Below are 19,424 nucleotides of genomic sequence, written 5' to 3' on the forward strand. Positions count from 1 at the left end.
GTTATCCCTCCAGAATCTTTGACAATGCAGACTCAAGAACTGTTTTCACATTCTAATGATTTTTCAGTAAGTAGTTGTTTTGAATTTGGAAGAAATATTACATCTAGAAACATTTGAACTTGCCATACAGCATATGTCTCCCTTTCTATTTACCTAAGCACCCATATATTTACAGAAAAATAACTGGGTGCAAAAGTTAGCTTGCAAACCTGTATAACAAAGAAAATAGGTAGGGGGGTCATGATATTGCTGGAGAGCTAGCACAAATTATGCAAATACCTCCTCAATCAATCCATCTAAAACCAGTTCCTCTATGTCATCCACTACTTGCTCAGCTTCATCCCTTGAAAATCCACTTCTCCAACCCAAATCCCATGTCCCATTTACCACTCCTCTGCACATTATATCTCTCTCCAACATTGCATGCAGACTGTCTGCAAGAAGGTTCTCACCAGCAAGCTTGCTATATTTTATCAGATTCTCGATCCCGTTACAAACTTCTTGCACCAACTTGTCTAGAGATATGCAAATTCTTGACTTGCCCTGACATGTTAGTAGCAAAAGATCAACTGTTTTTGAATCTTGAACACTTCTGCACTTGATGAGTTCACTTGCACAATCCATAAATAGTCTTCTACCGGATTCTCCAAAACTGTGAATGGAAGATGTTAGTAAGATTGTAGAGCTATTCACTTTAAGATCAAAAAGCTCCTCTGCAAGACTCAGAAATGATGGATTGTTCAAAAGGAAATCTCCAAGATTTTCTCCACTTTCCAACGTTTGGCCATCCCTTGCACTCTGACTAATGTGCTCAGAAGCTTCTTCTGCAGTTTTAGCGTCTAGTTCTTGTTCAGGGCTCGGTGGTGTGGCATCATATAGAGAACTTTGAGAATTAGTGCAATGTCCTGTGGTTAAAAGGTTAAAAGGTCAACTAAAATCTACATTTACATGCACACAACATAAGACTAATCTGAAATTTTGGTTAACTTCATTAATTGAACAATGCAGCTCTCCTTAAAAGTTGGGACTACCATGCAGACAATTGAGCAGCAATTTGCACATATATGTCACCTTCTAATGAAACATTTTGACAACTCCTAATGATGACACGGCTTGCTCTCATAACACCAGTATAACCATACTCCTAAGTGTAACTAAAGAAGGCCATACCTTCAGTCTGAGATCCATAGGTATCTGTTTCCTCTTCCTTAGTGATGTTGGAGCTGATCGGAGAAGCGTCACTTTTGTCGTCCATATCAATCCTCTTGTCACTTTCTTCACTCACAACATTTTTGGTCTGCATAAATAAAAAAAAAGCTACATTAGTTTTCAAAAAATCAGAAGTGTTAACTTTGTATGGAAAAGTCCAGTTTTGGCATTTCAGTTCCATACTTCTGCAGTTTTTTCAATAAACAACATAAAGTTGGGAAAAAAACCCAACAATTTTCAAAATAAAGTTCTTTTAGGACAACCAAAAAGATTTGATACAAGGAAGACTTACAACTGATTTAGCTACTATAGGCTCTTTGACTGGCTTCTCCTTCTTTAAGTGATTCCTTTTCCGCTCTGTGGGGTTAGACACTACAGTCTGAGTTGAACGTTTTGAGATTGTGTTTGTCATAGTATTTGGTTGTCGGGAAGTTTGATTCTTTATGATGTTTGATCCAGATTCATGCTTTCTCACCTTTGTAGATGTCAATTTGTCTTGTTCTTGAGACTTTGGCACATTTTTAGCTTTCACTACATCTTTTTCTGGTGAATTCCTAACAGCAGTCACCTTTTGGATCCTATCAACCTTCTTGTCAATTGCCTCCTTTTTCTGCGGTTTGTGATCTACAGGATGAGAAGCTTTCAACTTTCTTGAAGCCTTTTCTTTTGTCTTGACTTCTTTTTCTTCAGGTTTCTCTACTGCCACCTTATGGTTTTTAGCTCTTTCTTCATGGTTAACCCTTTTGCTTTCTGCTTCCACTTTTCGGTGCGTTTTGTCGGACTTCAAAGCTCCTTCTTTATAATGGATTGTTTTGGGACAAAACTCTTCTTCTTTCCCCATTTTTTTTGGCATCTTTCTGGTGTAGAAAGCTTCCTCTGCCTGAGCCAATGGTGCATGGTTCTTCTCCAATTCAAGAGATGGATCAGGAAGAGGCCTTATAAGTACAATAGGTGGACTGTCATAAGTGAATCGTTTTTCAGAATCAGAGTTATGGGAATGATGGAAATCAGGTTTATGCTCTTGAACATAATTGCCTTTCAGAAGTCCTTTAAATCGCATCGTCTCAAGAACTTCCCTCAAGGTCCTCCTTTCATGATCAACATTTTGAGCTAAAGTTTGAGGCTTTCTCACCTTCGGCCTATCAATATCAAACATAGTTCTCTGCTGACTAGAAATCTTCTCACCCTCCTCCAACTGTTTCTTGAGAGTGGCCTGTAAAGGGTACTCTTCTATACCCATCAGTTTGGCAATCAGATTCGGGCCGCCTTTAGCCTTCTGTGGAGGAGCTGATGCTATGGTGGAGTCACTAGTGGTATGAAACATGGAAGATTGGCTTGAGCTGGTGGAGGGAGAGTCTGAACATGAATCCATATATCTTTGAGGGAAAAAAGTATAAGGCTTTTCAACAAAAGTTGTATCTTCCACCAGTTTCTGTTTTACAAGGCTGTCTCTGATCACCTTCTTAAGTTCCTCAGTACAACTCCTAGAAGACCCATCAGCAGAAAGCCTAGGCTTTTGAAATTCTGTCACATAATTGTGATCTCCATAATGATTTGAGTAAGCTCTGTGAGTCTCCACTCCATTGTTTCTTCCTCTTTCAGACTTTTCTGTGTGTTTCTTGTTCAAGTGAGCCATGTACTGTGATGCTTCCTGCAACTTGCCAAGCATGGCAAGAGACTCTTGCAGATCAAGAGCTCCTTTGAGCAAATCCTTTGCAACGTCTTTAGGCTGCCCATCAAACCTCTTCCCACTGGACCAAGAATCAATCGTGTGGTTCAGCTTCTGAGCTCCTCTAGATATTTCCATAAGCTGAAAAGATGGGTTTTGAAACTCCCCTGTGCACTTTTCAGGGATCATCTCATGCTTCCCTGTCTTGATATCCAAAGATGTGCTTGAGTTCTTGGACTTTCTTCTGTTTTCCATCTTCTGCTCTATTTTCTGGGAACCACTTTTGGATTTTCTAATCATCCCACAATCAACAACTCCTTTTGGATCATCACATGAGACAAATGATCTGTACACAGCTGATCTCAGGCCGTCTTGAGGCATATTCTGTGATAGAAAATTACAATCACAAAAGTCAGAATGACAGATGCTACGATAAAATTCAATTCAGTTTACAAATAACAAATGCGGTATCATACGAAACCTACATGGTCTTGGAAATTCTAGTCAATCTTTTCGAATATCGTCGGTAGCAGACATAAATAACACTTGTTTGGTTCTGGTTTAGGGAGAGACAGGCCAAATAAACAATTAGTTGCTGCCAACATAAACAATAAAGAAAGATAATCACAAATAGAAAGAAGATTCTATTTTTGAAAATTTCAAACAAGCTGCTATTTGGATTATTTGAGAAAATCCCACAATTTCACGAAATATTGTGTATCACATTGATGCTTGAAGTTTCTGAGAAACCATGCATGCACAGAGAGAGAGAGAGAGAGAGAGAGAGAGAGAGAGAGAGAGAGAGAGAGAGAGAGAGAGAGAGAGAGAGAGGCAGAGGCTGTCCTGAAATTTGGAAGTGATAGATCTGAGCATGAAAGATCAACATAAATTTGAAACAGAGTAGAAGATGACATATCATGAAATTTCTCATATGAGGACAACAGAAAAACACAACACAAATGTCTTGAAAGGTACTAAAAGATACAATGGAAAGAAAACAATGTCATCCACCCATTCATATATCTTGCATAATGGTTTGAAAGGTACTAAAAGATACAAACAAGAGCACAAATGTCATGCACATAACATTTACCTGAATTCTGAGGCTTTTATTTCTCAGCATTGATCAACCTATTTGAAAATCCCAGGATAGGACATTAACAACAAATACAAGACCAGGCCAAGAACATAGATGAAAAACAAGCACAAAGCAAGCAGCCACACCAGTGATGAGCGCAGAGCAAACTGTAGCTCAGCTTCACCTCTGACTAAAGAAATACAAGCACAAAGCTACAGAAACCAGTCGCACAAACAACTCACCAGCAACTGCAAGTGAGGTAGCAGCAGTGACTCAGATCCACAGAAGAAGAGCAGAGATGAACAGTAGGTGCATTGACTTTAAGCAAGTGTTTGGAAGTTCATAGCAAAGCAAACAGTCTAAGATTTGGTGCTCTTTTTTTCTTTGTTTATTAGACAAGAAAATCGTTTAGAAGATTGTGATGTGGGTGTCATTAGTTGGTACACTTGGTTCTTGTCGTACCTAAACCAAATCACAGAATGAAAGATCTAGTCTACTGTGCACTTTCAGCGAAAAACTAACACCCAGCAATTGTTGTAGTCTTATCTATTTCTTATTGTGTTGAACTTGTATTGGTAATGGAATGTTTTGGTAAAAGAGAACTCTAAATGGAGAGATTAACATATAATTAAGACAGGGCCCAAAGTCAATAATCTTGGATCTGATCAGGGAGGAAGGAGAATGAGCAATTATTATTATTACTATTTTTCTATGTATATGCATGTGTTGTGTACTTAATACTCGCGTCTCATTTCCTTGTCCCTTCCTATGAGTTTTGGACAATAATGGGAACTATCAAACTTGTTGCGTATGGTTTGGGGGTATGTGTATGTCCATTAAGCTTGGGATGGATTTGTCTCTCAAGTCTCAACTCTCATCCATATTGAGTTATTATATTGACTCTCATGGCCGGCTTTTACATACTGTGCAGCTGTGGGCTGTGGGCTGTGGCTATGGTAGTGAGCTGCCATCTTGCACTCAAGCTTGAATCCTCTTTTTCGTTGATTAGATTATTATTTATATAAAAATTTTAAAAAAAAACCAACATTTACTTATTATATATACGTGTTGATACTTTCAACATCAGGCTTGTTATGAAAAAAATATATACTAAAAATTTGTTAAAAAGAGTTCATCTTAGCAGAAGCCAATTAGTTTCAAACAAAGGTAGAAGGTGGAAGATTTTCAGAAAAGGTGTGAATTAACAACTCAGAATATTATTCCACTTTGGCGTTTTCTGCATAAAAAAGGGTACGAGTTTTTGAACCACAACAAAATCAATCATAGAGATAGAGGACACACAACACATTCTATTGTTTGGCCATTCATGAACTGTTCTTTTCGTTTACTCTCATTCTTTTTTACTTTATAATTAAAGCAACCAGAGCTAGCTTCACATAGACTTTTTTTCCTTTTTATTTTTTATAGAATAGGAGGACAAAACTCTAAAAAGAAACAATAAGTAATTAATACTGATCAAGCAAGGTCTAACAACGCTTAACAAATTATCCACTAAGAAAGAAGAACTAATCCAGACAGGAGCCTCATCCTTCACATAGACTATTATTAATTGCTGATTACTCTATCATAATTAAACCACATACAATAATTATCAGCCTGATGATTTGGGTTTAGAGTTTGGAACAAGATTGGTTGATTGGTTCAGCTCAGTGTTCACAAATAGCCATGAAGCTAAAAATAAGTATGAGCTTAAAAGGCTCTTCTCACGGGACTCTAAGGCTAAATTCTGCAGCCTTAAAAAAATCTAAATAAATTCATGAATACTTGGAGCTATTTGAAATCAAAAGGTACTAGAAAACAAGCTGTTTCAAATGGGGGCATCAAATCATTAACCTATAATTAACATGAAGAATTCCTCGTTGCCACCAAAGGTTGCATGGGTCAGCCTCATTGATTAGTGGGTTGCATAAAGTAGCCCAACAAGCAAGGCAACCCAAATGAGAAATTTTAAATGCAGTCACAGAATTCTTGCAGAGGTAAGAAGAGTACTGCACTGTTAATTTAATACTTTTGGTGCTTGTCATTAATGAAATTAAATAATCTTCACCAATTTTGTTTCCCCTTTTTGCTGATAGCATAAATAATGCTTGGGGTCCTTTTTTGTTTATGGTTTGAAATTTAAATTCTAACCACCATTCAGATTTTGATAGCTAAGCCAAATACACACACACACACATCACTTTTAACTTATGGCAAAGCTTTTGGAAATAGGTATCACTCACTGGCCATCTCCACTGGCAAGGGAAGGGCAAATTCAAAAAAGCTGACTTGAGTGACTGACTGACTAGACCTCCAAATTGTGTGACCCTGTCCTACTCAAAGACCCTCAAAATTCAATGGGGAGATTGAATTTAAGTTCCTAGTACTAGTTATTACACTTTCATATTGATTCTCCGACCATATTGATTTCACCCTTTAACCAAAATATGTTCACATGAAGCAAGCATGCCAACTCAAGTCCATTGGTAATATTGATTACTGCCATAAAAGAATGAAAATCAATTTCATCAATGGGAACTTGTAGACTAGAGGTCTCAAAGTTCGAATCCGCATAGCACCATGATAGTGTGTGTGCGAGAAATCCCCCTCTCTTTATAGTTAAAACTATCACTTGTACTAAAAAAAATATGTTCCAATTTATTTTTCAATTAATTAAAGGGTGTTGATTTTTCCACTCCCTTTGTTTTTAAATACTTTTTACTAAACATAAAAATAGAGTGTAAGTAGATAAAAAAGGAGTGGGAACATACAATTCCCAACAAAAGGAGTATAAGTGGACAAAATGGAAGTGGAAAAATCAGCTCCTTAATTAAAATACATTTAAATGGAATTTCTCATGAGTATACATTATTATTTTTTCTTTTAAAGCATATTTATCAAAATTTCGAATCCAAAGTACATCTACCAACTTTCTTTTTTTTTTTTTTTTTGTTGAGAGAACATCTACAAACTAATTCTTAATGTTAAAAGAGGTTGCAAGTTCGGATTTCCCTCCCATATAAAATAAAAACAAAAGTTCTAAGATTTAGAAAGGCCTAAACAGAAAAATGGGTATGTGACCACGGACTTGTCTATGTTGGGCTCCTTTTATTGGGGTTTGGCTTTCTTCGTTGTTGGGCCTTTTGTTTTTTGTTAGGGTTTAGTTTATTGGGCCCTGGGTTAGTGTTTGGGGCTTTCCCCAACTTTCCTCTTTTACTGATCCGAAAAGAGAAGACTAGCCACTTACCAAGTCCTCAAAAACAAATGGAAGGCTTGCGAGACAAATGGGTGTTGCTGATGGAATCTCTCTCTCTCTCTCTCTCTCTCTCTCTCTCATTAGTTTGGTCTCCTCTGGTACAGAGTTCCACGTGTTAATTATTTAAATTTAATTCCTTTAATTAGTTGAGTTTAGCGACCTTCAGAGTCTTAATGGCTGACTTTGTTTAAGGGTTAGGATACTCCCTTGGAAGCCTGTCGCCAGTTGTTCATCTGGTGAAGGTCTTTTGACATGGCAATACTTAAAAATACTTGTGAATTGTGACCATCACGTCTCTCAATTTCTAAATTTTTAAATAAAAAAAAAAAAGAGACATGAATAACAGGAAATGAAGCATATGATGTAACCATCATCTAATGGGTTTTTTTTTACAACTTTGAAATATGATTATCTGCTTATATTTTTGGTGCTCATGTATATATATGACCAATTCGACTTGGATATTAGTACGTTTTTTCTCTTTATAACCAATCACAGTTCGATACGTCTATAAACTTTTCTTTTCATGTTCTTAATAAGCCATTTTACTATAATATGTTGATTTGCAGGTAAAGAAGAAGATTAGCAGTGTTCCAATGAAATATAATCCAGTTGAAGCAGAGTTAGCACAAAAATGTACATGTCCAAGTGTCATGGGGTGATTGGAGAAATATGAAAGACCATGTAAAGAGATTGTCCTTAAACTTCAATTCAAACCAGTCAAATTAGCTTAGAATTTTCCCCTGTCAAAAATAGTGATAAAGAAGGAACCAATGGTTGTCCGTTGTTAACGTGAAAACGCGTAGATTGAGAGTACACAAAGTGATCCTTAATTTTCACCATTCCCCTTCCTATAAAAATAGTTGAAAAACAGAAAACTCATTAACCATCATTCAATTGAAGAAACAAACACAGCCCCAGAAATTTACCTTCTTTTTTTAATTATTCATAATATCATACTTAACCTTAATAACGTCAACCCCACATTTTGTTTGGTTTCTCAAATCATATGCACCCCACGTTCCCTAGCTGCAGAAACAGAAAACTGCACTAAGCACCTCTGCTTCTTTTCCCTCTTTCATCAATTTTGCAAACTCAACTTTTCATTTTTCTATCTTTCGAGCCCCTCTATTGGGAGAAATACTACCTCCCCCTATTTTCTCCTCCTTTCTCCCATACAACAACATTCCTTCTTCTTCTTCTCGTTGTTTGTTGCCCAAGAAAGAGGAAGGTGAAGAAATAACATTTGCTTTTCCAACCTATAGATTTTGCATCACTTTTGTTTTGTGTGTGTTTAGATTGGTGTTGTAACTTAGATTATATATTTAGAGAAGCTCTCCAAGTCACAATGGTCCGAGCTTTTACAACCCAAGCCACAATGCAGAAGGCTAAATCTTTCCAGTTGAAACGTATGTTTGAGATTCCGAGACATCTTCAGAATTTGATCTTTGAGAATGGGCAGGACGGCGAAGGAGACGGCGAAAATGTTCAATTACTGAGTCCATGCTCCAGGACTGCTGCAGAAGACGGTCCGATCGAGGCACAAGGAATGTGGGGAGCTAATCATGATAAGGGTACAGCTTCAGATGGGGACCAAGGAGAAAGGATAAAAAGTCCTATAGACAAGAAACCTTCAGGTGGTTCAAAATAATTATATGTCTTATTTATTATATACCTAGAGTTTTTGTTGCATGATTTCAATAGCATAGTTTCTATATGCTATTTCTTTTCACAATTCTAATCACTTCTATGGAATTTGTTTGTGTGTTCAGATATGGAAATGATGAAGGAAAGGTTTTCTAAGCTGCTTTTGGGTGAAGATATGTCAGGTGGTGGAAAGGGTGTCTCTTCGGCTTTGGCTTTATCCAATTCCATAACCAACCTAGCAGGTATACATTTAGGCTTCCCTATAATAATTTCTGTAGTATATGCCTTGCAGAAACTGCATTGCTTTTGTCAATCAGAATATGTATCTGCAAATTCAGATGCTACATCCAAATGAGGGTAATTCTGATTTCCATGTTCTTTGCTTTCTGCTTGTTTCTATCACAATGCAGCATCTGTTTTTGGAGAACAAAGGAAACTAGAGCCTATGTCTCCTGATAGGAAAGCGAGGTGGGTGAAAGAAATCGGCTGGCTTTTGTCTGTGACAGATCACATCGTTGAATTCGTCCCTTCACAACAGAACGGAACAAACATGGAGGTTATAACTCCTTCTCTCTTTCTCTGCCTTTATCTGAGTGTCCATCCCATATATATTTGCTCATAATATACTATTCAATGTTCCAAAACTGCAGGACTCTAAAATCCTTTTATTTTGTTGTCTTTTTTATTTGATAGATTATGGTGACTCGGCAAAGAAATGATCTGCACATGAACATTCCTGCCCTACGCAAGCTCGATGGAATGCTCATTGTAAGTACTTTTGTTCCCTAGCTTTCTACTTCCTGTTATAGCTAGAGGATATCACTGTTTTACATGCAGAGTTATACACCTTTTGCTAATCAGTTATAATCAAACAGGGCCACCTGGATAGCTTTGGAACCCCAAGTGAGTTCTGGTATGTGAAAAGAGATGCTCAAGACTCTGAAAAGGGTGATGATGCCCCAAGAAATGAAGAGAAATGGTGGAAACCCACTGTTAAAGTCCCGCCCGAAGGGCTATCAGATGAATGTCGAAGATGGCTGCAATCTCAGAAGGAATCTGTGAACCAAGTACTAAAAGCAGCAATGGCGATTAACGCTCAAGTACTTTCAGAAATGGAGATACCTGATAACTACATTGAATCCCTCCCTAAGGTATAAGACATAAGACTCTCATTACTAAAGATTTTATATTTTTAAAGTCTCATAGATTATTACTTGACAGAAAATGCTGAAATTAACTTGGGATTGATTGACTTTGTTTCTTTGACAGAATGGTAGAGCCAGCCTGGGTGATTCAATCTATAAGTGCATAACAGTGGACTACTTTGATCCTGTCGAATTTTTTGACACCATGGACTTGTCCACAGAGCACAAAGTGCTTGACCTCAAAGACAGGATTGAGGCCTCTATTGTCATTTGGAAGAGGAAGATGAACCACAAGGATGGAAAGTCTTCATGGAGTTCAGTTGTGAGCTTGGAGAAGAGAGAACTCTTTGAAGAGAGAGTGGAGACCATATTACTCCTATTAAAGCAGAAGTTCCCAGGAATTCCACAATCTGCTCTTGACATAAGCAAAATTCAATACAATAAGGTGACTGCCAAATATATTTTTCTCCTTCGTCCTATGTTTGTCAAGTTATTTTATAATCTAATAATCATGTGTTTTTTGGTTATACATAGGATGTGGGGTATGCTATTCTAGAGAGCTATTCAAGGGTAATAGAAAGCTTGGCCTTCAACGTCATGTCTATGGTTGAAGATGTTCTTTATGCTGATAATCAAGCTCGAAAGGCGTCATCAAACAGGAGGCTTTCAGTGGACTCATCATCACCATTTACAGATAATGGGAGGTCCCCTTATGCTAGGGAAGACGCGGACAGGTTGAGTTCTTCAGAGACACCAACAAAGACACTCTTTGAGTTCATGGGCTGGAATGCAGAAACAGACGAGCCTGATATGGAGAAGGATAGCTCCACAGGCAATAAGGAGAGCTACTTTAAAGAAGACACTGAAAAGAGTATGAGCAAACCTCCTGCTAACATAAACACCAAGAGATTTTCCTACTTAGAGAAGCTTGAGAAGTTGAGTGGTCTAAGAAGTCCAACAGCTCGGCATTGATAGAAGAAAGTAAGAAAAAGAGAAGAATTGAACAATTGAAGAATAGAGAGGACAAGAGAGAGAGAGAGAGAGAGAGAGAGAGAGAGAGAGAGAGAGAGAGAGAGAGAGGAGAGGAGAGGGGGGGCAGATAGACATAGAGAGAGAGAGAGAGAGAGTAGATACTTCCTAGGATGCTACTTGTTTAGTATTTCTATGTAGTGCTTGTGCTTCCTTCCTATTGAGGATAGGGAAGTCTCTTGGAGTGCTTAAGTAGTGGGTTTTGATGCATTTGAGAACTGGGATGTGCTTTCTATCTTTGTTGTTTTGTAGGAACAGCAATACAATTATTCTAGTTTTTCTCAAAGGCTCTATTATCACCTTTCATTTTTTGTCTTCCATGAGCTTTGTCCTCCAGCCTCAACTAGACTCCTTGTCAAATATTTTTCTATAACAATATGCATGGCCAAAACCCACCAAAGAAATAAAACCGTTCCGACTAGAACCTACCCTGTTTTTCTCTCTTACCTTAAAGGAAGTGATCTGCAAAAGCTTGTACGGTTGGTGGTGAAAGTCAGAATATTCACCACAAAGTGCACTCTTCTATATGATATTGGCAATGTCGGAGTTAAAAGGGGTTAAAAACATCCTTGTTATTGAAGTTCACAACCTAACTCAGGATCAAGAACACAAACTGGGGCCCCTTATAAGTTCAATGCTGGCAATGTCACGATTCAGTACTAAGGTGCGACTGTAGGAGTAGTTGCTGTCCCAAAGAGAAAGGCTGGAATACTTTCTACTAAAAGAATCAATGTGGAGGTGAGTTTGAGTTCAAGTGCAATAAGTGGTTCAAATCTTGGCAGCGAATTGAGTAGCGGGGTGTTGACGCTCAACAGCGTTGATAGATTGACTGGAAAAGTTGAATTGATGTTTATAATGAAGAAGAAGAAGGCTACCAATATGAGCTACTGCACCATAGCTTTTGATGTGGCAGCCAAGACAGTCAAATCTTTACAATGCAAGTGAAGACAGCTAAAATGATGATTTTATATTGATGAAGACTAGTTCTTGGATAATTTTTCCTTCATTGATATTGTTTGTTATTATTTGTTGTAGAATTATAATACTACTTTACTGAAACCGTCGTTATTCTTTTTACTTTGGCTGTGCTTTCGTTTGATTTTGGCAAATGAATCAATTTGCAACTAACTTTATGTTTATCAAACGATTTAAACTCTAAACCATGCATCTTGTTTATCCAATAAGGCCAGTATTTGCAGAAATGGGTCTACTTTCAGGATCAATCTTGAAATGGAGGAGCAGGATTAGGGGTCTACTTTTTCCTTTGTTCTCAAAAGACAAAGGTGCTTGATTTGCAGTGATTCTAAGTTTTACCCAACCAAAAAGACAAAAGCATTTTGCTGATATAACCTCGCACCTGCTACACAACATCTAGCCTTTGACAAGATAGTAAACTCAGTATGTAAAATGCTGGCCGTATAACATATTGGAATTGTATATTGTTGCTTCGGGTATCCCAGTTGCTACAAAACCATAAACATTAACCATTCATTCATGATATTTTGATCAACTTGATTAATTTTATTCATACAACCATAACAATCATCCCTCCGTAACAAGTACATCTACTTAACCTAAAAAAGAAGAAGAAGCATCAAACAACATTTTAAACCAGTCCTGTAAAAAGAAGCTTGGAATAATCTGTCCGGAGAAGCACTAACATCCACCCTGATACTTGTAAGTGCAAGCAGCCTCTAAAATCTATGGTATGATCAATAATGCTAGGGGATTTTAGTTTATGGATCACAGTGGAGATCAACAACAGTAGGACTCACCCCTACAAGTGGATCCCATGTCGATTAGCTAGAGATGCGATCTACAATGTGGTACAAATAGTTTCTGCTCTTTTCATACTGTTCTTTTAGCTCGTCTAATGAGTGACAAGATGTCATGACCCTGCCCAGATTTTTTGAGGCGTCGATTCTTCCGAGATTCCTGCAAGACAATGCAAGAAGACATGCTAAAATCAAAGGACACAAGACAAAGTGATTGTAGCAAATGTCATCATGTATGTGTCAACTGTCTCATCTCACCTGGAAATGAAATGTCGGATTTGGACCTCTAGACAGGATTGATAGGCCATCACGAACCGGAACTACAGTAAAATAAATCGATGTTAAAGATTGAGAATGCACATCATATAAGCTAGTGTATGTTAAAGACAATTCATAAAACTATACATAGTAGTAGCTACTATTCTTGTTTTGCGGGGGAAAGCACAAACCTAAAGCTGAATTAGTTTCCCCCTCGGGTAAAGACGGTTTGTGAGATAATGTGTACAAGAAAAGTGGCATTGCTGCCTCTTTGTCAAATTCATGATTGTCGATGGTTTTACGAGAGGCTGGAGTTGCAGGATCCCTGCATGGATCAAAATCATCAAATAAAAAAGCTCAAAGCTAGAAACAACAATCGTCTATTTCCCTAATGAAGCTACACTGAGCAGTTGGAACCCAGAGGCTTAGAAAAATATATTAAGTATCAACTGTGCCGATGGAAGTTCATATCGGTTCTTTGTGAACGCACACTTATCCTGCAGCCAAATAACCTCAAAATTTCTGCTATGAGATTATAAAGATGAAAATCTTACCTCAAATCTTCACTGGTTTTCTCAGCATCTCTGACTGCCGATCAGATAACAAAGAATTAGAAAATAGAAAGTGGAAAGAAAAAAAAAGTTATGCACATAGTTGTAAGTAGCAGTTTATCCTTTCTTTCATGTTTGACTGGAAATAGCAGATTTTCAATCCTAGTGAAGAGAAGAGAACAATGAAATGGTATGGAATAATTACGTGCTGATAAAAAACGTGCGTTATGCCTGGGCAATATCTCCCTCCATCGGACTTTAGGCAGAGCAAGCTTGTGGGAGTATTGTTCACATAAGAAAAGCCTCTGTCAAAAACAGAGCAAGCTTACTGATTAGTGATTCAGGCAAGCACATAATTTATAACCCATCTATTAACATCAGCAAGCTTATAAGGTGATAATAACAACTTGTTTGAGGCAATCGATTCGAAGCTCGGTCTCCGAAAATGCGTTAGTCTCAGAAATGAGGCCATTGAGGTTGGCAGAAACGCATCCAAGATGATCAACAACAGTAACCACAGCTCTGCATACATACTCCTTGGTGTTGTCCATCACACTGCAAAAAATTTAAAAATTTTAAAAATGCAACCATTGCAGCAATTCATGGCTGAGGCCTAAAAAGGTCATTATGTGGAGAGCTTTGGCATTTAATTGTGTTAAAAAGACTCACACTTTCTTCTCTTTGGCATTCAAGAATGTTGATTCACAGTAGTCGGCAGCATAATGAAGTTGAGAGCGCAGGTCTTTCAGTTCCTTCAACCCACAGTCAAAAATAGTTTGACATCTTAATAAAGAGAGAAAATTGCACAAAGAAATGAAAAACCAAGTATGGCATTATTGTTGGGCTTGAAAATAATGTACCTGGAGAGACTTATCAAAGCTTACAATGTCCATAGGCTTAGACTTGGCTTCTGAATCTTGTCCTGAACAGGGTTTAGAGTTTTGTATCTCCTCCATGTTTTTCTGTAAAATGTTTGTGAAACTTGCAGAAGAGATAATGATAAAGAGGGGAATTAAGACAAAGAAGACAAGCTCTCTCCTTATCTGATTATCTCCCTGTTTTTTTGAACTTGTTGGAGGGTGAGTGGGGTGGGGCTTGTTTTTGTTTGAGCAAGAGAAAGAGACAGAGAGGTGATATCTGTGAGTCTGTGACCATAGGCTTTTTTGAGAGAAAACAAAAAACCCATTAAAGCTAGCAGTGAGAAAACAATACAAAACAAAACCCATTAAAGAGAGATTCTCCAGGCCATGATCAGATTCAGAGTGATCACCAGCATGTTCGAGAAAGAGAAAGATGACAAAAACAAAGTTTTCAGCCCGTGATTTTGTGTTCGGTGTCCTTTTTTCAGTTTATGAGAAAAGAAGTTAAAAAGGTCCAAAGTCAGTGACTGACTGACCAATGAATCAAAGGTGGCACTTCCATATGCGTTATATTGCAGTATTTATAAAAATGTTAGTAACTGCATTATTTCCGAGGTATGATTGTGTGAAAGCTGTTATGGGATTATGACAACATGATTTGCTCTCACTTTGGAGCCCTGATTGGCCTTTGCTCTCTCACAGGATTGTATAATAATTATTTAGGATATCTTTTTATCCATTAATTGCGTGTAATTATCTTATAATTAGCTTGTTACCAATCTTGTAAAGATAATTTATACTTTCCAAATTGAGATTAATAAAATCATTTAATTTCAAAACTTCCAGGTTCCTTAATCCTTATACGATGGTTACTATCAATTAATCATAGATCATGTACCCATCATGTTGCACTAAAAATTGTAACTACACACGCAAACGTGGATTAAGCCAGTTGGTTAGGACAGTGAACTCGTCCCCTTACACTCAAGTTCGAATTTCCCTCTCCGTAAATTAGATTATCACTTGTATCTAAAAATAATAAAGAAATTGCAACTACACACATGCAAATGAAGTCTAATGCATGGAAAGTTTATACAAAAAATTATGGTCCCTCTATTCTAAGGACCACCCTATCAGCCAACCCCACCAGACGCACGAGCGCAAAGGGAGAAGAAGAAAAGCTCTAGGCTACTAATTTTATTGCAAAAACTGTTTCCTGCAATGGAAATCTGTATTCTTCTCCAACTAGAAACTCAGCTGCCAACTATACAGACAAAAAACCCTTCAGTTGGGAGCTCATTAGCCATTACCCTACTGTCTCAATGAAGATCCTGAACTAGATTAGCATAAACTTTATATTTGAAAATCAATGACACATCCACCAATCTTCTCTGCAGTTGCAATATCTGGAACAATTGAGTGACAATCTGAGATCATGGACCCTGACAGAATATCTTTGATATTCTCAAAAAATTCACGAGGCTGGTGTTTAGTATATTTCTGTTTGCCATTCTTCAATGGTTGTGACTCAACACCGGTTCGAGTAGCTGACCTTGCATTCCCGTTGTCACGACAAAGAGGCTGTGCATCTGCTCCACACAAATATTCTTGGTAAACTTATAAACTTATATGGATGACATAATTTACATAGACAGTTCATTTCGTGTTGCCAACCCAAATATCTGGAGGGAAAACCATGAATTGATAACACTCAGAATTACCTTCAGGTCTGGTTGCAGAATCGTTCCTTTCCAGACGTGATTTACTTCGCATAATGCATAACCATGTTCTTTCTGCCTCACAATCATGTTCTGATACAACTGGAATATGCCAGTGCCCTTCCTCTGATTCCTGAGAACATATTTCACCAGGTGCATCAATATTTCTGTTGTGCCACCTTTCAAAAGATAGGAATACAAACATGTGCAGATGCAGAGTATTATAATCAAGATTATATTAACTTGTTTTCACCTGAATTACAACAGAACACGGAGGAGGCATGTGAAACACTGGACCAGCATCAGAAAAACTGAAATGCACCTGCCATTAGAAAATGATAGATAACTAGATAGAAAAATAGGATTGCAAATCATACAGAAACCAAGTATCATCGGTTACAAAAAGAATATAACAAACTGGACCTATTAAATTTACATTTAGAACCAGCAGAGGCACTTAAAAATATTACTTGATGCCTTTCTTTCCATCTGGGAAAGAAATCATTTCCAAGAAGTTGAAATATATGGTCTCTCATCTCGTCATTTGTCACCAATAAACACTTGAACTTTATAGCTGCATACAACCAGTACCTGAAACACAGGTTAATACCATGGCACTTTAAATGCATATGTATTACCTAAACAATAACATGAAATTAGCTATTAAATCAGTAAAAAGTTCATGTAAAAATCATATACAAACTATGCAAGCATCATTATGTTCCAATATTATATTGCTCACCAATCATCATTTGAACCCGTAGGTGTTGCATAGAGAGCATCAGCATTTTGCCACTTCTCAATCAATGCCCTATTAACCCGTTCATCCATTTTTCCTCCACTGATACGCCTGTTATGAAGAACAATGAGTGGCCATCTCTTTGAAGGAAGCTTCTGGCGTATTCCATTAACAACAGCATTGACCTATTAACCCCACCATGAAAATTTACAGCAATCACTAATAAGAACATAAAGTTGATGTGTGTCATATGTGCTTAAGCATCATGCAACTTGCCTTGGATGGGATGAATTTCTTCTGGCTGAAAAGGCCTACATTAGCTCCATCCACCACTGCTTCAAAAGGTCCATAATAATCTAGCCATTTCTGCATAATAAAATTTTATTCTTTCCTAAGTCAATCCCAAATACAAGATTAAAATCAATAAGCATCGTTCGGGACTTTCGTACTTGGAATTTCTGAAAGCTTGAATTTTTCTCTCTCTTTATAGCTATAGATGCAACGGATTCAGCAAAGTTTTCTGTTTCTACAGGATCAAGGTCAATTGTGGCCAATTTTTCCCCACAGCATTTGCACAAGCCATCAGCTCCAATAGTAGTACGCAACACAGACCATTTTCCTTTTCCCAACCAGCCCTGCCCATGCCAGCCCCCACCTCCATTCTCAATTGCCTCCCTTATCAATCTTGGATCCCATTTTATTTTTCCCACTCTTGCAGCTTCTTTGCTATGAAACCAATTCATAATTAAATCGGCAGTAGACGGTGAGACCCTCCTTACACTTGTTCTTAGTTTGTGCAGCATATAATACACCTTGTCACCTTTACCGACTCCCACGCTCACTCGTAAGAGGGCCTCTAGTTCAGGCTCTTCTGGATAGACACCATGGTCCAACATGTGTTTCTCAACAGCAAATGCTTTATCAATATCTCCACTATGGCAAAAAGCAGATAATGCAGGACCATAGGAACGCAGTCTAGGATTTATTCCCAATGACTTCATTTGCTTCACCATATCAAATGCCATGTCTCCATCACCCATTGACATTGCCATTCTAGCCACAGATGTCAATGCTGCCTCATTCATTGGGACATTATCCAAACACATCTTCTCATAGATCTCAAATCCCCTTTGGAGGGCATACTTCTTCACTTCTTCACTGACACGAATTCTATTATCTTCTTGCTTAATGCTTCCATCTTTTAGATTTGAAGAATCATCTCCACCCTTTGTTGGGTAGTTCAGTCCATCTAAGAGGCGGGAATTTCGCTTCACAAACCCATTAGAAAACCATGCCAAGTTCTCCTTTTCATCTGAAGTACCATCCAGATCATCAAACCCCATTTTTTCCCCATTACTTCCATTGGTATCAACCAGTTGCTCAGTGTCCAAAGTTGATGTATTCAACCCCCTACCATCCCAATTCCCACTACCCAATTCCATGGAATTCACCCTGGTTTCTTCGCTGGCAGACGAATCCAAGGTATCCAAAGTTCGACTACCAGACCCACTCTTAGCGGGACGAACAACACCAACAGCTGCAGAAGAACAGAGATACAACAGTACAGTATAGTGGTACTGCTCCAACTTAATTTCTTCTCTTTGAGCCAAATCATAGAATTTAATTGCCCCCATGACATCCCCTCTCTTTGAGCACATATCCAATCCAATTCTCATCTTAACTTCTGGCGCATCAACGTCATATTTCTTAGACCCTTTCCCCCTTTTCTCTTCACCCGCCTGTTTATCATTTCGTTTTCCCGAAAAGTTTACTTTATTCTCATCTTTGAGCCTCCTAGAAGAATGCTCATTGTCGTCCCTCCTTTTTCTAAAGCCAGGATTTTTCCTCGTATTTCTGTCTTTACTGAACCTATCTTCAGCCTTTTTCTCCTCCACTGAACCAACATGGTTCTTTACAGATTTTTTGCCAACTCTTTCTTCTGTGGACTTTAAGGAAGAAAACTCAGTACCAGTCCCTGGACTCTTGGTTTTTATATATGGTTCACGGTACGTGGTGGATAACTTTGCAACTATGTGGCTAATATTTTCTCTAACTACTGGAAGTGGATAAAGTTGAAGTGTGTGTTTAAGTTCAAGTGTTTGTTTGGGAGGCGAGAAAGTGAGAAAATGAGATGGACAATGGAATTTAAAAGAATTGAGAGCCGATGGGTACTTACAGAGGTTGATGGAGAGGAGGTGGTGCTTTTGCTGCAGTGAGTTGGAGGTAGAAGAGGCCATGTGTGGCCGTTGGAAGAGCGCTCTCTAATGGCGAGATATGGATTTAATACGAAAATAACTAGAGAGTGGTATAACTCGAAATTACAGAGTTGCCCTTAATAACAAGATTTTTAAGCACCAATTGCAAAAACTTATGGGTAAATTAGTATAAAAGCTTTTTTTGGTGAAAATTATATTGAAATTTAAATAAAATGCACCCAAAAACAAAGGTGGGAGGGGGAAGGTTTGGGGTTTGAAATCCTCTTGATTTTGA

The 19,424-nt window shown here is 37.9% G+C and overlaps 4 protein-coding genes across 8 annotated transcripts; 1 reads left to right on the forward strand and 3 right to left on the reverse strand.

Annotated features, from left to right (window-relative positions):
• LOC18771757 lies at positions 26-4,666 on the reverse strand. Its single transcript, XM_007203468.2, has 6 exons — positions 4,199-4,666; positions 3,972-4,009; positions 3,364-3,434; positions 1,502-3,262; positions 1,171-1,297; positions 26-905 (listed from the first exon to the last, which is right to left on the reverse strand). Exons 4-6 carry the CDS (start codon positions 3,257-3,259, stop codon positions 268-270), a joined length of 2,523 nt encoding a protein of 840 aa, XP_007203530.1. The 5' UTR covers positions 3,260-3,262; positions 3,364-3,434; positions 3,972-4,009; positions 4,199-4,666; the 3' UTR covers positions 26-267.
• Positions 8,121-12,092, forward strand: LOC18770563 (rop guanine nucleotide exchange factor 9). 2 transcript variants are annotated; one of them, XM_020567807.1, is made up of 8 exons: positions 8,121-8,443; positions 8,675-8,849; positions 8,985-9,101; positions 9,270-9,415; positions 9,553-9,627; positions 9,735-10,010; positions 10,129-10,449; positions 10,539-12,092. In XM_020567807.1, the coding sequence occupies exons 2-8, from the start codon at positions 8,762-8,764 to the stop codon at positions 10,974-10,976; spliced, it is 1,461 nt and encodes a 486-aa protein (XP_020423396.1). In that variant the 5' UTR covers positions 8,121-8,443; positions 8,675-8,761; the 3' UTR covers positions 10,977-12,092. The 2 variants fall into 2 exon arrangements, with proteins under 2 accessions (XP_020423396.1, XP_007203369.1); XM_007203307.2 differs by having other exon boundaries at positions 8,121-8,849.
• On the reverse strand, positions 12,494-14,849 carry LOC18770887 (probable protein ABIL5). Its single transcript, XM_020567718.1, has 8 exons — positions 14,478-14,849; positions 14,287-14,369; positions 14,025-14,172; positions 13,823-13,922; positions 13,621-13,654; positions 13,258-13,391; positions 13,067-13,128; positions 12,494-12,968 (listed from the first exon to the last, which is right to left on the reverse strand). Exons 1-8 carry the CDS (start codon positions 14,841-14,843, stop codon positions 12,882-12,884), a joined length of 1,014 nt encoding a protein of 337 aa, XP_020423307.1. The 5' UTR covers positions 14,844-14,849; the 3' UTR covers positions 12,494-12,881.
• LOC18769487 (proteinaceous RNase P 1, chloroplastic/mitochondrial) lies at positions 15,649-19,239 on the reverse strand. Of its 4 annotated transcripts, none has more exons than XM_020569387.1 (7): positions 17,384-19,234; positions 17,211-17,300; positions 16,938-17,119; positions 16,666-16,786; positions 16,449-16,517; positions 16,199-16,328; positions 15,649-16,066 (listed from the first exon to the last, which is right to left on the reverse strand). In XM_020569387.1, exons 1-7 carry the CDS (start codon positions 19,169-19,171, stop codon positions 15,831-15,833), a joined length of 2,616 nt encoding a protein of 871 aa, XP_020424976.1. In that variant the 5' UTR covers positions 19,172-19,234; the 3' UTR covers positions 15,649-15,830. The 4 variants fall into 4 exon arrangements, 3 of the variants coding, with proteins under 3 accessions (XP_020424976.1, XP_020424977.1, XP_020424978.1); XR_002272730.1 differs by having other exon boundaries at positions 16,026-16,066; positions 16,666-16,769; positions 17,384-19,239; XM_020569388.1 differs by lacking the exon at positions 15,649-16,066 and having other exon boundaries at positions 16,265-16,328; positions 16,632-16,786; positions 17,384-19,239.

The sequence above is a fragment of the Prunus persica genome, chromosome G7, assembly GCF_000346465.2.
Source record: "Prunus persica cultivar Lovell chromosome G7, Prunus_persica_NCBIv2, whole genome shotgun sequence".
Taxonomy (NCBI): Eukaryota; Viridiplantae; Streptophyta; class Magnoliopsida; order Rosales; family Rosaceae; genus Prunus; species Prunus persica.